General features: G+C 38.8%; 1 protein-coding gene across 7 annotated transcripts in view; it reads right to left on the reverse strand.

Annotated features, from left to right (window-relative positions):
• Nucleotides 1-16,655, reverse strand: part of LOC122806463 (plasma membrane calcium-transporting ATPase 1-like) — a 1,798,374-nt gene that overhangs the window by 148,365 nt on the left and 1,633,354 nt on the right. For all 7 annotated transcript variants that reach the window (XM_044076929.1, XM_044076926.1, XM_044076924.1 and 4 more), the window contains one exon: nt 5,140-5,331. In XM_044076929.1, the coding sequence (XP_043932864.1) occupies nt 5,140-5,331 (192 nt within the window). The remainder of the gene's footprint in view (nt 1-5,139; nt 5,332-16,655) is intronic.

Below are 16,655 nucleotides of genomic sequence, written 5' to 3' on the forward strand. Positions count from 1 at the left end.
GGAAAGTTAGCAGAGACTGTTTTTTCAGAAGAAAAAAAAGGATAGCATGGTCAAAGGCTGCGACAAGACCAGAATGTTCAGAGGAAACATTTCCTACTGTGTAAAGCTCGAGTCTGATAAAGTCCTTAATAAAAATGCAGACGTAAGATAAGACTAAATTCTGAATTAGACACTGCAAGTAGAAATGTGAACGAAAATCACTTGCACTGCTCTGCAGCTTACCGCAGCTTACCGATCTCCTGAAAACGTTTAATGGAGGAAAAACAATCAGTGAAAATTTCTAATGATAAATCGCTTCTAAAAAAACAAGAACAATTATCCTAAACAGTGAAAGGTACTGACTCTATTTTAGTGAAAAGACATTGGATAAATGGCTCTTATTGAAATCGATGTACACTTTGCAGAGTTCTGAAACGGATAAAGAACAAAAGCAGATGATGCATAAGACAGAACATTGCTGTTCTACTTTAAACTTGCTTCTTGTAAGAGGGTGGAGGGAGCCCTCCATACTTCTGAACTTTCTATTTACCAACTCAGAGATCAACATACCTCATACTCTTGAGAAACAGCAATCTCTGACTTAGTACAGTCTGAGTTTGTTAGTCAGACTCCTTATCTCAGACTAGGCAATATGGGTCCCAAGATTTCAAATGGTTACTGGATAACCGCAGCAGAGCTGTAGCAATGGCAATTTAAATGCCCCCTATGTTAGGAGCAAAAAAAAAAAAGTCTCCAAAGGTCTCTCTGTTGTGTTCACATGCTATGGGGTCACTTTTATTCAAACAACGTAGCAAGCAGCTGCCTTGTTGATTTGTGCTTACAGCAAACAGCAGTTATGCACACAGACTAGCATTTTGCTGTCTTCACAGACCAAACATCAATAAAGCATAACATCTACCTTTGGTTCACAAGGCTATTGATTCTTTTCTCACACCAGGTAAGACGGTTTGCTGGCAATGCAGTGCAGCATAAGGGGGCTGCTACATTCCAGAGTGTGCTATTCTTTGGATAAGACAATAAACCGAGGCCCCATCTGCCTGAGTTGATGGTAACTTAAGTGCAGTAAAAGCTCCCATGGCACTTAGCAAAAATAGTTGGGAAAGTTCTACAATGCCCAGGCCAAATTTTCCCTAGTAGTTTTAATTCCTCCTTGTGTTTCCCCTGAAAAGAGACCACTACCATAGTGGTATTAATCTGGTCAACAAATTATAAATAAAATAAACAATGCTAACAGGACAGAAAGTTATGTTTAAAAGTAGATGATAAAACATTAAAAAGAAGTACTGCAGGACTGCAGTTACTGATTTCAGAAAGCCTACAGACTTGGACATATCGGACCAGGTGCTGATATTAAATGTTATGGAGTCTGTTCTGGTGTGCAGTGACCAAATTAAAAATACTGGAACACCCTGCCAGCAATACTTTCAAACAATGGCCTAAAACAACTGAGGGCAGACACCGTACTATCCACAACACTAGCATAAAGTATCAGAAGGGGGTGTACTGTTGAGGTCTGCAGTATTAATCCCCTCTGCAAGATCATTCTACAACACTGATAAAGTTACAAAAGTATCATCCAAAAGTGCCCATAATGAAAGATTTATCCAGATCACATGTATATAATAACCTACAAGGACCAGGACCTATGTATAATAACCTACAAAGACTGGGATATAAATGCAGTAGAAATGTGTGATGAATGCCAAAAAACAGTAAATCACTACCAAAATTATCTTTATGCACTTGGGGAATATCCTAAAAGTCATGGGTTAAACTCAATGTGATCTCTGTCAATCCCTTGGAAAAATATTACTATTTGTGGCACATGTTGATTTTTATGTCCACAAGGCTGACAGCCACATTGGTCCTGCCTTTGACAAATTTGAAAAACAAAAAATACAGATGAGATAAGTAAGCCTAGAAAATGATCTTGAATGGAGAAGTTCTGCAGCATGGCAAGGAATCTATAAGAAACTATAGTTATGGTCTTAAAACAATTCCTGGAATAACTGAAAGTTCTTCAGGTGCTCTGCCCTGGACAGTGGGTTGTGGTCATGGCTCATCTGAAATGGACATGTCTGTAAGATTCAGCAAGATGCACTGAGGACAGGTCACTTTATGAACCTGGAGAAAGAAAGGGAAGATTCCTCATGAGGTTTTAAAGTTCAAATATATTTGCAGCCAGATGTAAAATAGATGTGGGACGTTCTAGTACCTGCATCTGTTGTGGTGACCAAAGCATGAAAGACCCCTGATCTGTACATGTAGTAAAAGTAGGTGGACATTCTTCAGTTTTGTGTGTTCTCATCATCTCACTTTGAGTACGACAACCACTTGTTCAACTAAGTTGATTAACTGAGTCCAGTTGCAATTATCTGGTAGACATTGTGAAAAGAAACCTTTTATTGTGGACTACATAGTTCTGGCAATCCTCTCAAAACTCACTGCAGTGTTGCACCAAGAAATAACATTGCAAACTACAAAGCCCTGATTAGTGGTTTTACAACTACTGTATGCAGTGAAGTCTGTTACATAACTTTAAGGAGATTGGACTTTATTAGTATGTAACAGTAAAATGTTACATATTGAATACTGTCAAGACAGAAAAATAAAAGATGTGACAGAAAAAGAAAGAAGGAACAGGCTGACAAATACAGCCAGGCTAAGAACTAGCAAAAAATAAATAAATAAATAAATAATAATAATAATAATAATAATAATAATAATAATAATAATAATAATACAGGTTTGCTGTGTACTCCCATGTTATCTTTATTTAGCTTTTGTCAACCATACATTGCTTCAGCCCTGTCACTGGGGACCATACATTGCTTCAGCCCTGTCACTGGGGTTCCCCATCAACTGCAGTGCAGAACGTTTTATCTGATATAAAGCCCTTATTACACAAGCCCACTGTCTTCAGAAGACATTAGAATGAGGATGATGATATATATGGAAAGCAGAGAAAGAACCAGGGGACTCCACGGCTAGTGGAAAGCTGGCAGCTCTCAGAGTGTGAGCAAACAGCAGTTCCCACACAAGACTGGTTTCCCATTCACTGCAGATGTTAGCAGGACACCATCACACTTCTGCCATCCCTTTCACATCTTCGTGCCAGTAACTTTGGTAACACAGCATGGTCAGTAACTTTGGTATCACAGCATGGTGCCATTCTCCATTTTTCAGTGGCGGTTAAGCACCTGCAAGAATCTTCACCACTGCCACTGTGCCACTGACGGCTTTTTTTTTTTTTTTGCTCTGCAGAGCTCTCACCTACACAACTCACACAAGTTAATGGACTTCTTTCTCAAATCTAAGTTGTCACTGTAGTAGATGGAATACTCGAAAATACACCTGCTAGCTGGTCTAATGCTGAACATGATACTGGGATGAACTGCAATTAGACTCCTGAAATTATATTTATAGAATGAGTTTGCTGAAAGACACTGTTGGTGAAGCCAGTGACAAAGATCAGTTTTCACTGAGGCAAATGTCTAACAAATCTCTTTTGTCTTATAGCCAGTAATCCAAAATTTGTTTAAGTCAGACTTTGTAAAATACATCACTGCAGCTCAGAAGCTGGCATTCTCTATGCAGAAGGCAACTTTTGCACAACTGTGATTGTGACTTGGCCTCCAAGTTTGGTGTTCTGAAGTGGATGTTTGTTGCTGATAACTTTCTGAGAAACACAGACTTTTGTTCTGTTGTGAGACATATCAAAACAAGTCATTAAATATTTTTTTTAAATTTCAGTAAAGCAGTCCACAATGTGCAATACATATACATAAAGACACATTTAATGTCACAGACGCAGTCATTTCCTCATAGAAAATAAGCGTTTTACCACACTGTATATATGTCTTCTGCATAGCTGTTTATGCAATAGCTGGGGTGTCACCTTTTTTCCGTTCAAAGTTGTAAATTCTAATCATTTGTTGTAGGTTCACATAGTTACATAAAAAAATTTGTACCACAACACAAACTCCCTAGACAAAAGTTTCTTAATTCTACATCAAATTATCCTGATAATTCATAATCGCAATCAAACACAAGTGATTCTGTTATAAATCCGAACTCAAGAGTTATCCTTTACAAATGTCAGACAGCCCTCAGGATTCCTCTTTTCTCCAGTTTGTCTATCACTTTTATTTGTGTGTCATGTTTTCCTGAGTTTCACCACCATCTGTTCTAAAATTGCTGCAGCATTAATATTTCTCTAGTTGGCGCTTTCTTCCCAATTTTATTTTGCTACCGCTCTCATCTTATTTTTCTCTGCTATGTCCCCTCACTACATTAGTCAATATGCTTAAAGATCTTCAGTATTTAAGGCTGCTAGTATGAATCTTTGTCAGCTTATTTGTTCTCTTCTGAAACAGGTGAGTTTTTCTGCAGAAATTACCCTAGAGTGGTACCCATCAACTCTCCACACACCTTTTCCTTCTGCTACCCAGGCACCTTCTGGCTGACAGAAATTATAACACACTCATCTGTTTCCCTGAATAGTGGCTCAAAAGCAATAGTTCCACAATTCTGCACTTTATATCAGTGGATTTCTGTACTTCACAGTTGTATTTGTGAAACGAGCATTCTGTGCCCTTGCTCACTGCACGAATGCTACTGCATACTCGTGTGTGTCTGATGGCTCTTTCTTTACAAATAGTTATTCTACAGCAGGTAAGTGTATTTGTTTAAGGGATGATTCAGAAAAAAATAAGCACTGTTAAAAACTTGCTCACATTTACATGCTAAAATAGACACACATTTGTTATTTCTGCCTCTTGACTATAGTACCAGTCTATGGGCTACATATACTCAGCCTCCCAAGACTAAGTATAGGCAGAAGGCAAACTAAGAACCTCTCCTTTTAATTTTATATCCAAAAAGGGTACAGGCTGCTTTTTTGACAAAAAAGTACTTTCATGGTACAGCAGTACCAAAATTAAATAGCAAGGCACATTCTGCATTAATCTGTAAAAGAAAAATTGCAGGGCAACTGCTGCGATACATATTTTAACACCTCCGCACATGAATAATCAATGCAGTGTAAAAGAATGCATAATTCATAAGTTAGTAATTAATAGCAATACATCTTTAGTGTACACTGAAATGATTTGCCAAATGTGACATAATTATCCCTGCCTGTGTAATGCAGGCACCGGTGAAGGCCACAATTACTGCCACCACGTTAACAGTGAGCTGAAACTGCAGAAACTTGGAGATACTGTCATAGACATTTCGACCCCACATAACAGCTTTCACGATGCTGGTGAAGTTGTCATCTGTCAAAATGATGTCAGATGCTTCCTTAGCCACATCTGTTCCGGCAATACCCTGCAAATAAAACGGGAAATGTAAAAATGCAAGAAAAAACAGCTAGGATGTTTTTGCAAGACTTCACCTACCTATGCACCAGATCTGTACAAATGCAAACATAGGTTTGCAATGAAGCCTTAAATTAAACATTGATTTAAATGAGAAACCAGATTTTCTTAGTCTACCCTCCAAAATGCTTAGGATTTTTGCATACAAAATAACACATGCCCCCTCCCCAAATTAAACATTACAAGATTTCAGTACACTTTCTCAATAGCATACAAAAAGGTGGCTTTATCCTTCAGCTTGACTAAGATAAGTTAAAAAAAAAGTTCAAACCTAGCAAATTCATTGCTCTTACAAACCAGTATATTGAAATAAAAAGATTCTGGAAAAATGAAGCACTTGTGACATAACTGCTGTTGACAACCAATAATCCTTTTTACTGCTAGAGTGCATGAAGCCAGGCAAAAGCAGCTACCAGATTAAACTGCATCAACCAGTTCGCTTTAGGACCCAGAGGGCAACTTGTAATATGGTGACACCTGCCACGCTCTTCCTCAATACTGTAATCTAGAGACCATCAGATGACTCAAGATGAAACTTACAATGAACCAATACTGAATTCTATGTTTAGAAAGATCAAAATAAAAACCTGAAGACAAAGAAAACAGAAAACACATCTGCCTAAAACTCAAATAACAAAATATAACCTAGCACAAGGTGTTACCATCTCAGAATATGGATATTTAGTAATAAGGCCAGGGTAAAGTTACACAGTAGAGGGTGGTCTGTTTTTTGTTTCATTCAGATGTAATTTCTGTCAGCTTACCTTCAAGTTTTTGGAATTCGTTATTTCTCAACTGAAGATTCTGGACTGAGTCCAAGTTACCTTTCCGCTTGACAAATCACAAAGTATCAGTGATGGTGTTTGCATTTTTACAGTGCTCACTACTGTTTTGCACTTTAGTGGGAAGCAGTCCCATGTTTGGTGGCCATATACATGTGCTGACATCCTTGCGACAAAAACAATGATGTCCTATTAGCAACAGTCCTTAGGCTACCAAGATCACTGATTTTAAGAGTTCTTTTGAATAGAGGGTTGGTGGGTCTGCCTAGAACCTATTTCTCAGAAAGGTCATCTCTCCCACATCCCTGGAAGCTCCCCTTTTAAAGCACTGGGCTTCCAGTGACATTAGACATTTCCACATGTTGCAAACTAAAATCCTGCTGTTATGGTTCTTGGACAAACATAAGCCCCTGCCTCCAGCAAGAACAAACTGTGCTACAGATGTTGAAGCTTAACTTAGCTAAGAGACGCACAAAAAATATAGGCTTATTTGATGAAAATCAGTGTGAGATCTTGTTCTGTGAGAAAGCTTTTGGGGAAAAGAACTGGGGAGGGGTCACACTGAAGATTTTTCTACTTCATGTCCATTACAATAAAATTATATCATCACACCTTTCTGTGACTTACAGGCGTCACAAAGATCTATGTCTTGCTTTCCAAGCAATCAGGGGACCCAGTAGTTTAGGATTCCTTGTACACATAGATCAAACAGTCCCACAAATACCAGAACAAGAAACTAATCCTGCTTCATCTGATCAACAATATAAGGTGGAGAGAGACAGATTCATCACTCAACATCCCCTCACCTGTGGGCTAGACACCCTCTGCAGGTAAACAGTGTGATAACCTATCTTCTTTCAGACAAGGCCAGGATAATTGGATGGGTATTCATAAATTCAAACCTGAACATAACTAGCATGTCCCTCCTTGTAAAGAGAGGTATAGTCTAGGGTGAGAAATGGCAAGGTGTAATGGTTGTTGCAGTCACCTTGAATTTCCTAACATTCCTATGATACAAAAAACCCCATACAGCCTAATGAGCGTAGTCCTGACACCCAATTTACTAAAAGCAGCTGTCTACTTAGTCACTAGCCTCCTATTGTGCTAATAAGCAAACATAACCAGTTTCTTCCTATGTTCATGGTTAGTTACCAGGCATGCAGTCCAGGAAACCATTAAAAAGCCTAGCCCAAATTCCCAATTGCCCCAAACCACTGTCTTGTTAAGTGACTTGCCCAAGGTCAGTAGGTAAATGAAGATGGAAAGATTCAAACCCTGCACCTGTAGTGGAATCATAGGTTCATAGGTTGGTACTAGGCTATCGGCCCTATACAAGCCTAGCCATAACAATTCCCTGGCTATTTCTTCCCACAATATTTACTTCCATGGACCACCCCTGTCTAGCAGGGCGACTGACAGGATATTCACCCCGGAGATCACATCTCCCATCCAATCGTCAAGGTTCCTTTTGAAGAGGGCCAAAGAGGTGCTCTACTTGACATGTATGGGCAGTCTATTCCAGAGTCTGGGGAGTCTCTGGGTCAGGAACCTATCCCTATTCCAGAGTCTGGGGAGTCTCTGGGTCAGGAACCTATCCCTCCACCATGTTTTTTTTCATTGTGATGACAAAGTTTAGATCTCTGGAGCATGTGGCTCTGAGGAATTGGGATTTCTTTAAGTGGAGCATGTCCAACAGCTCTGGGTTTGACATGGCCTTATATGTTAAGCAGAAATCACCTCTGAGTAGACAATATGTGACAGAGTATAGCTGGAGTTTTTTTAGATGGTCAGCATAGGGCATCTGCTTTAGGCCTGTGATTCTTTTAGTGAGGTATTTCTGCGGCCTTTCCAGTTGTTGCAGATGTCTTGAGAGGTATATACCAAATGGGGCGTTGTATTCTACAATGGGTCTAATGAGGGATGAGTACAGTGGGACAATGACCTCCTTTTTTCTGGATGAAAAGCCCTTAGTGATGAGGTGTGCCACACAGAAGGATTTCCTGACTGTTGTGGCGATGTGGTTATCGAAGGTGAGACCACTGTCCACCTGTGTCCCTAAGTCTCTTATCACTAATCAGCTCATTAACAAGTCAGATCTTTACTCCTCTGCGCTAACTGCCAGATAATTAGCACAGAAGTCAACATCAACATTTTTTTTAAAGGTTCTATTCTTTGGTGCTTGGTAGTGTTGGGGGGTGCGCTATACTGTAATGCCCTGTGTCACACTAGGAGACCACACTTAGGTGATGAGCCAATTTGGACTGCCTTCACCATGGAATAAACAGATGTCCTACAATCTAAGACAAAAAAAAGAGGAAGAAATGACACCCACAACATTATCAAGTAATACAAAGGTATATACTTGTTTGACTTAGAGAAAACTCGAAAAGGTGGTGCTAGGTGGAAGGGCCATCCAGGCACAGGGCGATGGTGGAGGGCGCATTTCGGTGATAATGTTGAGGCTCCCGTTTTACATCAGCTGACACTATCAACATGCTCTTTACAACTTTGGGGATCTTCCATGTTGTGTCTGTGACTGGGCTGAAAGCTTTTCAGGGTGGAAGGAGCTGCAGAAAAAAGGGCTCCGAAGACAAAGTAATGAGAAACTAAAAGAGACGACTCCACAGAGCTGCTCTCAATACAGCAGTATTTAGTAAAGGCACGAACAGAGGATGGGGTTATGGCACAGATGTCTGTAAAGGAAATATTCTTGGGGGGGCCTAACTGTAGCATTTCTCAGTAGGCAATGAGCTACCATGCAACGGGCCAAGTATTTGGAAAGGGCTTGCTTGGTGATTGGCAGTCCTTCCATCTTTGAAGCACAGGAGGCCAACAGCTGTCCATTCCTCCTAAAAATCATATATCTGCTTTAGGTCAAATCTGAGCTGGTGGTATACTTCGATGTCTTGGGGTGTTACTGCATACAGCATATATCATGGAACTTATTATTTGGCGAAGGATTTTACGGTGCATATATCATGGAACTTACCATTCGGCGAAGGATTTTAGGGTGTTACAATTGTATGAATAATGAAATGTGTAAGGTAAGTGGGAGTGGATAGTGAGAGACAAAGCAACTTAAACATGAATCCCTACTCTCAGTAAAGGCTTGGGTCCAACTCCCAGTTTCTTTTGAACCTCCCAAAAAACAAACTTTTCTTGTTTACTCCTAAAACATTCGAACAGGACAAACCCAGCTTCACCATAATTTCTTCCAGTAATACCATAACTGAAACTGTTTCATACTCCAAACTGATAAAAGCAGTAAATTATGAAAACATGAAATTTGATATCCATATAACAAAAAATGCACAAAAAAACTTTGTCTACTCTATAGAGTTGGCCCATTTTTAACTGAAGAAGCAAAAGTAAATATAGCCACTTCCGATCCTTCTTTATGGGCACCCTAACGTATCAGTCTACAAAGCACCCAGCTGAACCTACTAGAACAGTATTATAATAAAACTGCAACATTTACAGCAAACCTACCATGCAGGTCACATAGAAAAGCTTCTCTGGTTAGAACTCCCTCACAGCTTGCCTTATTCTTCACTGAATATGACCCTGAAAAACTGCCCAGTCTTGTCCAGTATTCTTACTCTGCATATTCTATGGTCACATGATTAAAGACTTGCTAAGTGTGACCACCATCACCTAACTCAGCACGAGACTATTCTCATGTGATATCTCTGTAATGTCGAATGCCATTCTATTCCCTACAATCAAACAAACCCTTTAAAAAAGTCCTAAAATGCATCTCATAGACAATCAGACTTGCTCTTGCTCCACCCTTGGCTAAATTACTATTTCTTCTCTCTTAATCCTATATTAATTATTCTAGTTTTTCTTTTCTTTTTTAACCTGGGCTGATATTCTGTGTTTTCTCTCATGACTACACCTTCTCCTCTGGCTATTTAATATGCATGCTTGTATCCCTGGCCTCCTTGGAAAAGGGGCTCTAACATCCTGGTAAGTTAATAAATAATAAAATAGTAATACAAAAATTGGTTGTAAAGAAAGCCTCAGTACTGTGTGTGTGTGTGTGTGTGTGTGTGTGTGTGTGTGTGTGTGTGTGTGTGTGTGTGTGTGTGTGTGTGTGTGTGTGTGTGTGTGCGCACGCGCGTGTGGGTTCAAGTATACTGGTATGTCTGAAATGTACGTGCATCTGTCTTATTAGTACTGTCAGGGAAATTGAGTTTAGTCCCCTCATGTGTAGGGTTGGGGTTAAGTTTATCACGAGTAAGGTATTGCAGAAGCCCCCTACCCTCCCTTACTCGTTTGTGATAACTGTAACCATACACCTACCCCTGCACCTAACTTCAACCCTATACAATGGGGTACTAAACACCATTTCCTTAACAGTACCACTATTCAAACAAATTTTCATTGCAAGTTAGTGGTCTTTATTTTTTCTTTTTTTAGACTGTTTTCCTTTTTTCAAGCCCATTGCTTATTTTAGAACATAGTGTTTCTACAAAAGCTAAATTCAACTTTTTTTAATTAAATATACCTCACTGATGTGTGTACAAGAAAATATATACTCAGGAGAATACTTTCAACTGTGCTCTCCTCCCTGGCAAAGAAAAATGGGAGGTGAATGGACTGGTTAACATGAGTAGGTTCCTTTTAGACACCTACTTATTGTTAAAGATCATACATGATGTGTTATAAATGAAGGCCCATTGCTCAGAGGTCTTCTGACTAGAGGTAATGACCACTCACAAAGTTTACTTAAGGATACAAAGTGCATTTTACTACTGAGCCAGCCAAACTGAACAGGGGATGAGCAAGCCTATTGGTCATGAAATTAAAATGACATGGAAAGGAATAGGTTTTTGAAATGTGAATGGTGATGCAGAACTGCTTTAAGGAATTACCTGACTAGCTGGTGTTGGGCCACAGTAATGCCCTCCATGTGGTCATGATGAGCAGAAATAACTGACACATGCACTCTCACCATGGAAAAACTAAGGTCCAATTATGCAGGTGCCTGAGATACACACACACACACACACACACACACACACACACACACACACACACACACACACACACACACACACACACACACACACACACACACACACACACACAGCAGAAGAACAGTACCAGTACTATTACACTGGAAAGGAGAACCTTTTACACTGGGCCAAGATTGGGTTTAGCCACATACTACTCAGCCACTGGGGGAGTGCAAACTGGTTCCTCTTTCTTCCTTGAATTTTATGATGAGGCACACACACAGAGGGAATGCTGAGAAGGTTCACAGGAATCCCATTGTCAGAAGATGTAGAATGCATCCAATATGAGTTCCTCCCTGTCAGCTTTTAAAATTGATTTTAATTACTGACTGCAACTTTCAGCTGGAATACGTGGGGTAGATCTTATTGGGGGCACTGTTAGTCTCTCACCATAACTGGATGATGCGGCTGACCTTCTAGATGGCCTCTTTGGCCATCAGCTTAGGAAGAAGCTATACAATTCCCACTGTCCTGCTGCAAAGACAAAGGGAAGTGGATGATGATATTCTCCTAACTGGTGAGCAGGCGGATGACGACAGCACTGCACTTTTAGAAGACTGAAATCAGACAACACTTCTGAAGTCACAGCTCCAGGAGTAGCAAGTAATGACTGAGTGCACCAAGTTCACATGATCTGGAATGTGAAAAATATAGTGTGATGCCTCAGTCTGCTGTCAAGTGTCAGACATGTTCCACATCTATGCACTTGGGGAGTGTGACCCAGTGCCCTTTTGACTGTTACAGAATCACATGTGAATGAGTAGTTATTAGAATGAATAAGGCATCACTGAGGAAACAGCTTTTTATCCAAGGCATTTAGGTCTTGGAAAACTGCACTCAACTCCAACTGGTTGATGTGTAGCTCCATTTCTCCAGGGTTGATAATTTCCTTTGAACCATAAAAAAAAAAAAATAGCCCCCCCCCTCTCAAAATAAAATATCCATTGTTGTGTCCATGGACATATCTGGCTGCAGGAATGGCAGACCTGTATGGAGAATACTGGTAAATGCCCATCACTCCAGGGTCTGGTGACCCATGTCTGACACCAGGAAAATCTCTCTCTCATCACAAGGCGGTCTCCAACATGTGATGCTTCACACTACAGTACAGATTTCCATCCTTACATTTGCAAATCACAGTGGTCAATAAGCACAGGAGGGTCTGTGAATGAGTCCTCTACTGTGTCCTTATCTAAACTACCAAAATAATGACCCTAGTACTCTCCTTGGGCAGGAGTGACCAACACTGGAGACTGGTGAGCTCTGTGGGACAGCAGTAACTGACACTGGAGACTGTTGAGCTCCTCTGGACAGCAGTAACTGACATTGGAGACTGTTGAGCTCCGTGCTACTGATTACTATCTTCTGGGATAAGACAAGAGTTACTGGAATTTATGGTTACCCTTCCAGGAAACATAGCCATGGGAAAAGAGGAATGCTGTTCAGGGAGTCTAACAAAGTCTCCAAAAGCTAGCAGCCAACAGAGGGAAATGTATGAAAAGTCTTCCTGGAATATTTAAACCATAATGGAGGACACTTAAACACCAATTGTAGTGGAAATCCCACATGAAATTAGTTTATGCAGAAAGTCATGCCCACTCAGAATGGTTTGACCTCTGGCAATGTGTTAACAGACATCCATCATGTTTGGTGACATCAGCCAGGTACACCCTTCGTGGAGTCTCACCATACAGCACCCAATGTGCTTGCTTAAGTCACCAAAAGTCCAGGATGGAACTAAGGTTATCTATTTCTCTTGGAACCAAGATGTGAGAGCAGAACACCCTGATCTTGTTATGAATGACAGAAATCTTCTACGGCCTTGTTAAAGACTACATTCTGAGTTTTTACCAAGAGATCTGAAAAGAATACCCCCCCAACCTTTCTTAGATGAACTCTTTCTATTGAAGAATAGAAAATGCTGACTGCAAATACATTCAGAACTCTGTGACAGTTCTTCAAGTCAAGGCAAACTCAGAGAACCACTCTAAAAGGCAGCCCTAGCCAGTAGCCTGGATGGTCAGCCTATGACGTCCTACACTTTGACTTGGTCTTTACTAGTGGGACATTTTTGATGAACTTTCTCTGTCTCTAAGAGGCTGCCTTTTCTTGGGATGCTAGCTAGGCCTAGAAATAACCTCTTCAAATACCGGCAATTCAGCAGCTTAGTCCAACAATAGATGCCAGTGGGAAAAATAGTCCAAAAGTCAACGAGTTCTAAAACAAACTGGAAATTTATTAAACCAATAAAAAATCCAAAGTAGTATCCAACGTTAAGCACTTTCACTTGCTTGATAGCAAGCTTCATCAGAACAATGTAAAACAGACCTCTCAGCATTTAAATAAACTTTTTGGCACCAACATACAAAATACTTTGTCTTAAAGGCATATGACACCAAAAAGTTACACATTAGTACAGCACCCCTTGTCATATCAAAAAAATGTCCACAATCTGTGCTATTCACAACACAAATATGAACACAAAATATAATGTAGTCTATCCTGTTTATGTACGGAACAAATACTTCTAACATATTCTGTCAAAGCTGTCCTATAAAATCTAAACAATTGAACAATGTGTATCCTGTGTATATAACTGTCCTAGATCTAAGTCAAAAATATGGCTATAATATGCCATCAGTGTGTTTTAAAAATAATATAAAACAGCAATGAAATTATTAATGTCTTATAATCACACATTAGCTTCTAAATATAGTTTCTAGATGTACCAAAAAACCTCAAATTCAGCTCATAACTAACAGAGGTTTTATAGAAATAACATTATTAAGTCCTGGTGGGGTTGATTAGACAATGCATATTTTAATAAATGTATGGAACATAATATAGTCCCTATGGGACTTAGGTTTTTTAAATGTCCTATGGGTATTGAATTGACTGATAGTGTTATACAACAGTTCAATATGCTTTTTGACCAATGTGGTTTTAAATATATGCAAATGTTAATTAAATATAATGATGAGAAATTAGTGAGACTTATGCAAGAAGTGGAAGAGTTGAATGAGATTATTAGGAAAGATTTATTATTCCCGCAATGGGAAAAACTTTATGTCAAACAGTTTAATGTGGCTGACAACACCATTAAACAAATACATATCCATAAAAATAAGAAATTTAGTAGAGATATGGAACAATATAGAAAGGGAAGGGCATATTTATGGGAGAAATATAAAGTGGATAAGAAATTTTCTAAAAATGTTTCTAATGAAGAATTTGAAAATGCTTATAGCTCTTATGGACATCAGAGGGGCAATCAAGATTATAATTCTTTTCATATAGAGAACAGGAGAAGACAAAGAGACTGGAAATGGGGAGGGAATTGGAGAAGGTAAAAACAGGAATATCAGGGATATCAGTAGAAAGGAAAGTACAAGAGAACGTTAGCAACCAAGGAGGGAATGTCACACTGATGAGAAACAAGGATTTGTCCAACCAGAATATTGTCAAGATTACACAGGAAGGTGTAGTATATAATTATAAGAACTTTAATATTTATAACTACACTGAATACCCATTACAAATGGTACATTTTGATTTATTCTCTAAAGGGATGAAATTCATCCCTACTATAAAATTCAGACTTGTTGACTGCATCAGTGAGATTAAAATATATATATAAGGAAACTTAATTTAAGTGTTATGTTTAAGGATTCCATCATGGACATTGGTAAGGAAGACAATAAGTGTAAAGGGTTAAAAAAGAAGAGTACATTTGTGCCCCCTATGCATCCCATTTTATCCATCTGTGACAAATCTGTAATACAACAGGTATACAGATTACAAAATCATATTAGTGGTAAAAGGATTAACTACAATTTATCCTTGGATGAACAAAAGGTCCTTAGGGACTTAAGAAATGATGACAGCATTAGGGTTATGAAACCCGACAAAGGGGGTGGTATTGTCATTTTTGACAGTACACTGTATCCTACCAAATTACACAACTTATTACATATGTCGGGCAATTATGAAATCGTCTCTTTGAATGAGATAAATATTGCCTATCGTAGTATAGATTTACATTTAGAAGAATTTCTGATTGATAACAGAATTACTATAGACACTTATAACTATATTAAAGTGGAATATCCCAAGTTAGCATCTATAGTGGGAATTCCTAAAGTGCACAAAGATATCAATGACCCCCCCGTTTAGACCAATTATTTCGGGGAGTTATTCCAAAACCTTCCCTATGGGTTCATTTATTGATTTTCACTTGAAACATACCTATAATAAAATTCCACATATGATGAGAGATTCACGGGAATTTTTGAAAAAATATCCTACATACTTGAGAAGAAACAATCTGTTATTTGCAACTATAGATGTTGTAGATCTCTTCTCTTGTATTCCCAAAGCTGAAGGTTTAGAGGCATTTGCTAACAGTATACATAAATATGCAGACCTTAAATGGGATAAAGCATGTTTATTATTGGACATGATGTCAATTGTCCTAGAATATAATTACATTCTATTCGATGGAGAACTTTCAGACAAACCAGGGGCGTTGCTATGGGAGCAGCGTGCGCTCCCATCTTCGCAAACTTGGTTATGTTAGATTGGGAAGAGAATAAGGTGTTTAATAGTCAGTTTATGAAATATATCAAATATTATTCCCGATATCTAGATGACGTATACATATTATGGGAAGGGAGTTCTGAACTTCTGGACCAATTCCTAGAATATCTCAATCAGAGCAGTAGTTATCTCAAATTCACTTCGCATAGGAATGACTATGGTGTACCCTACTTGGACACATGTGTTTCCACTATGGGACCTGGGTTCAAGTCAAGACTCTACAGAAAAAATACTTTTTCTAATAGTTATTTAGAATTTTCCAGTAACCATCCTAGGAATAGGTTTATTAATATTTATAAAGGGCAGATTATACGTGCCATTAGAATGACTTCTGTGTACAAAGATATGATAGAGGAAGTGGCATATATTACGACCATGTTTAAGGAAAGAGGATATGATGACAAGATGATGGCTAGAGTCAGTCAGTTGGCCATCGAAGGATGGACCAGTAAATATAAACCTTTGTTGGGTTCATATTTTGAATCAGGGGTGACTGATGATACAATAGCACATTCTTTAGTGGATAGCCCATCTTATGGAAAATGTTGTGTGTTGGAATATGGACCATATATTGGTAAAGTTAAGAACATTTTGACTACCAACTGGAATATTATATCTATTGATGAGGAATTAGTCAGTATATTAGGAACAGGACCTAGACTCGTGCTCAAGATGGGGTATAATATTAAGAAATATTTAGTGAAAAGTAATTTAAAACCAGTATTACAAGATACCTATACTAAAAAATGTGGAAATTGTAAACAGTGTGGTTACATTTTCCAAGAAAAAAGCTTAGTGTTGGAGAATATAACCAGCACAAAAGTTAAATTCAAACATGGTAATTGTTGTACTAAGATGATTGTGTATATATGGCT

This window comes from Protopterus annectens, chromosome 7.part0 (assembly GCF_019279795.1).
Source record: "Protopterus annectens isolate FY-2018-M chromosome 7.part0, PAN1.0, whole genome shotgun sequence".
NCBI lineage: Eukaryota > Metazoa > Chordata > Ceratodontiformes > Protopteridae > Protopterus > Protopterus annectens.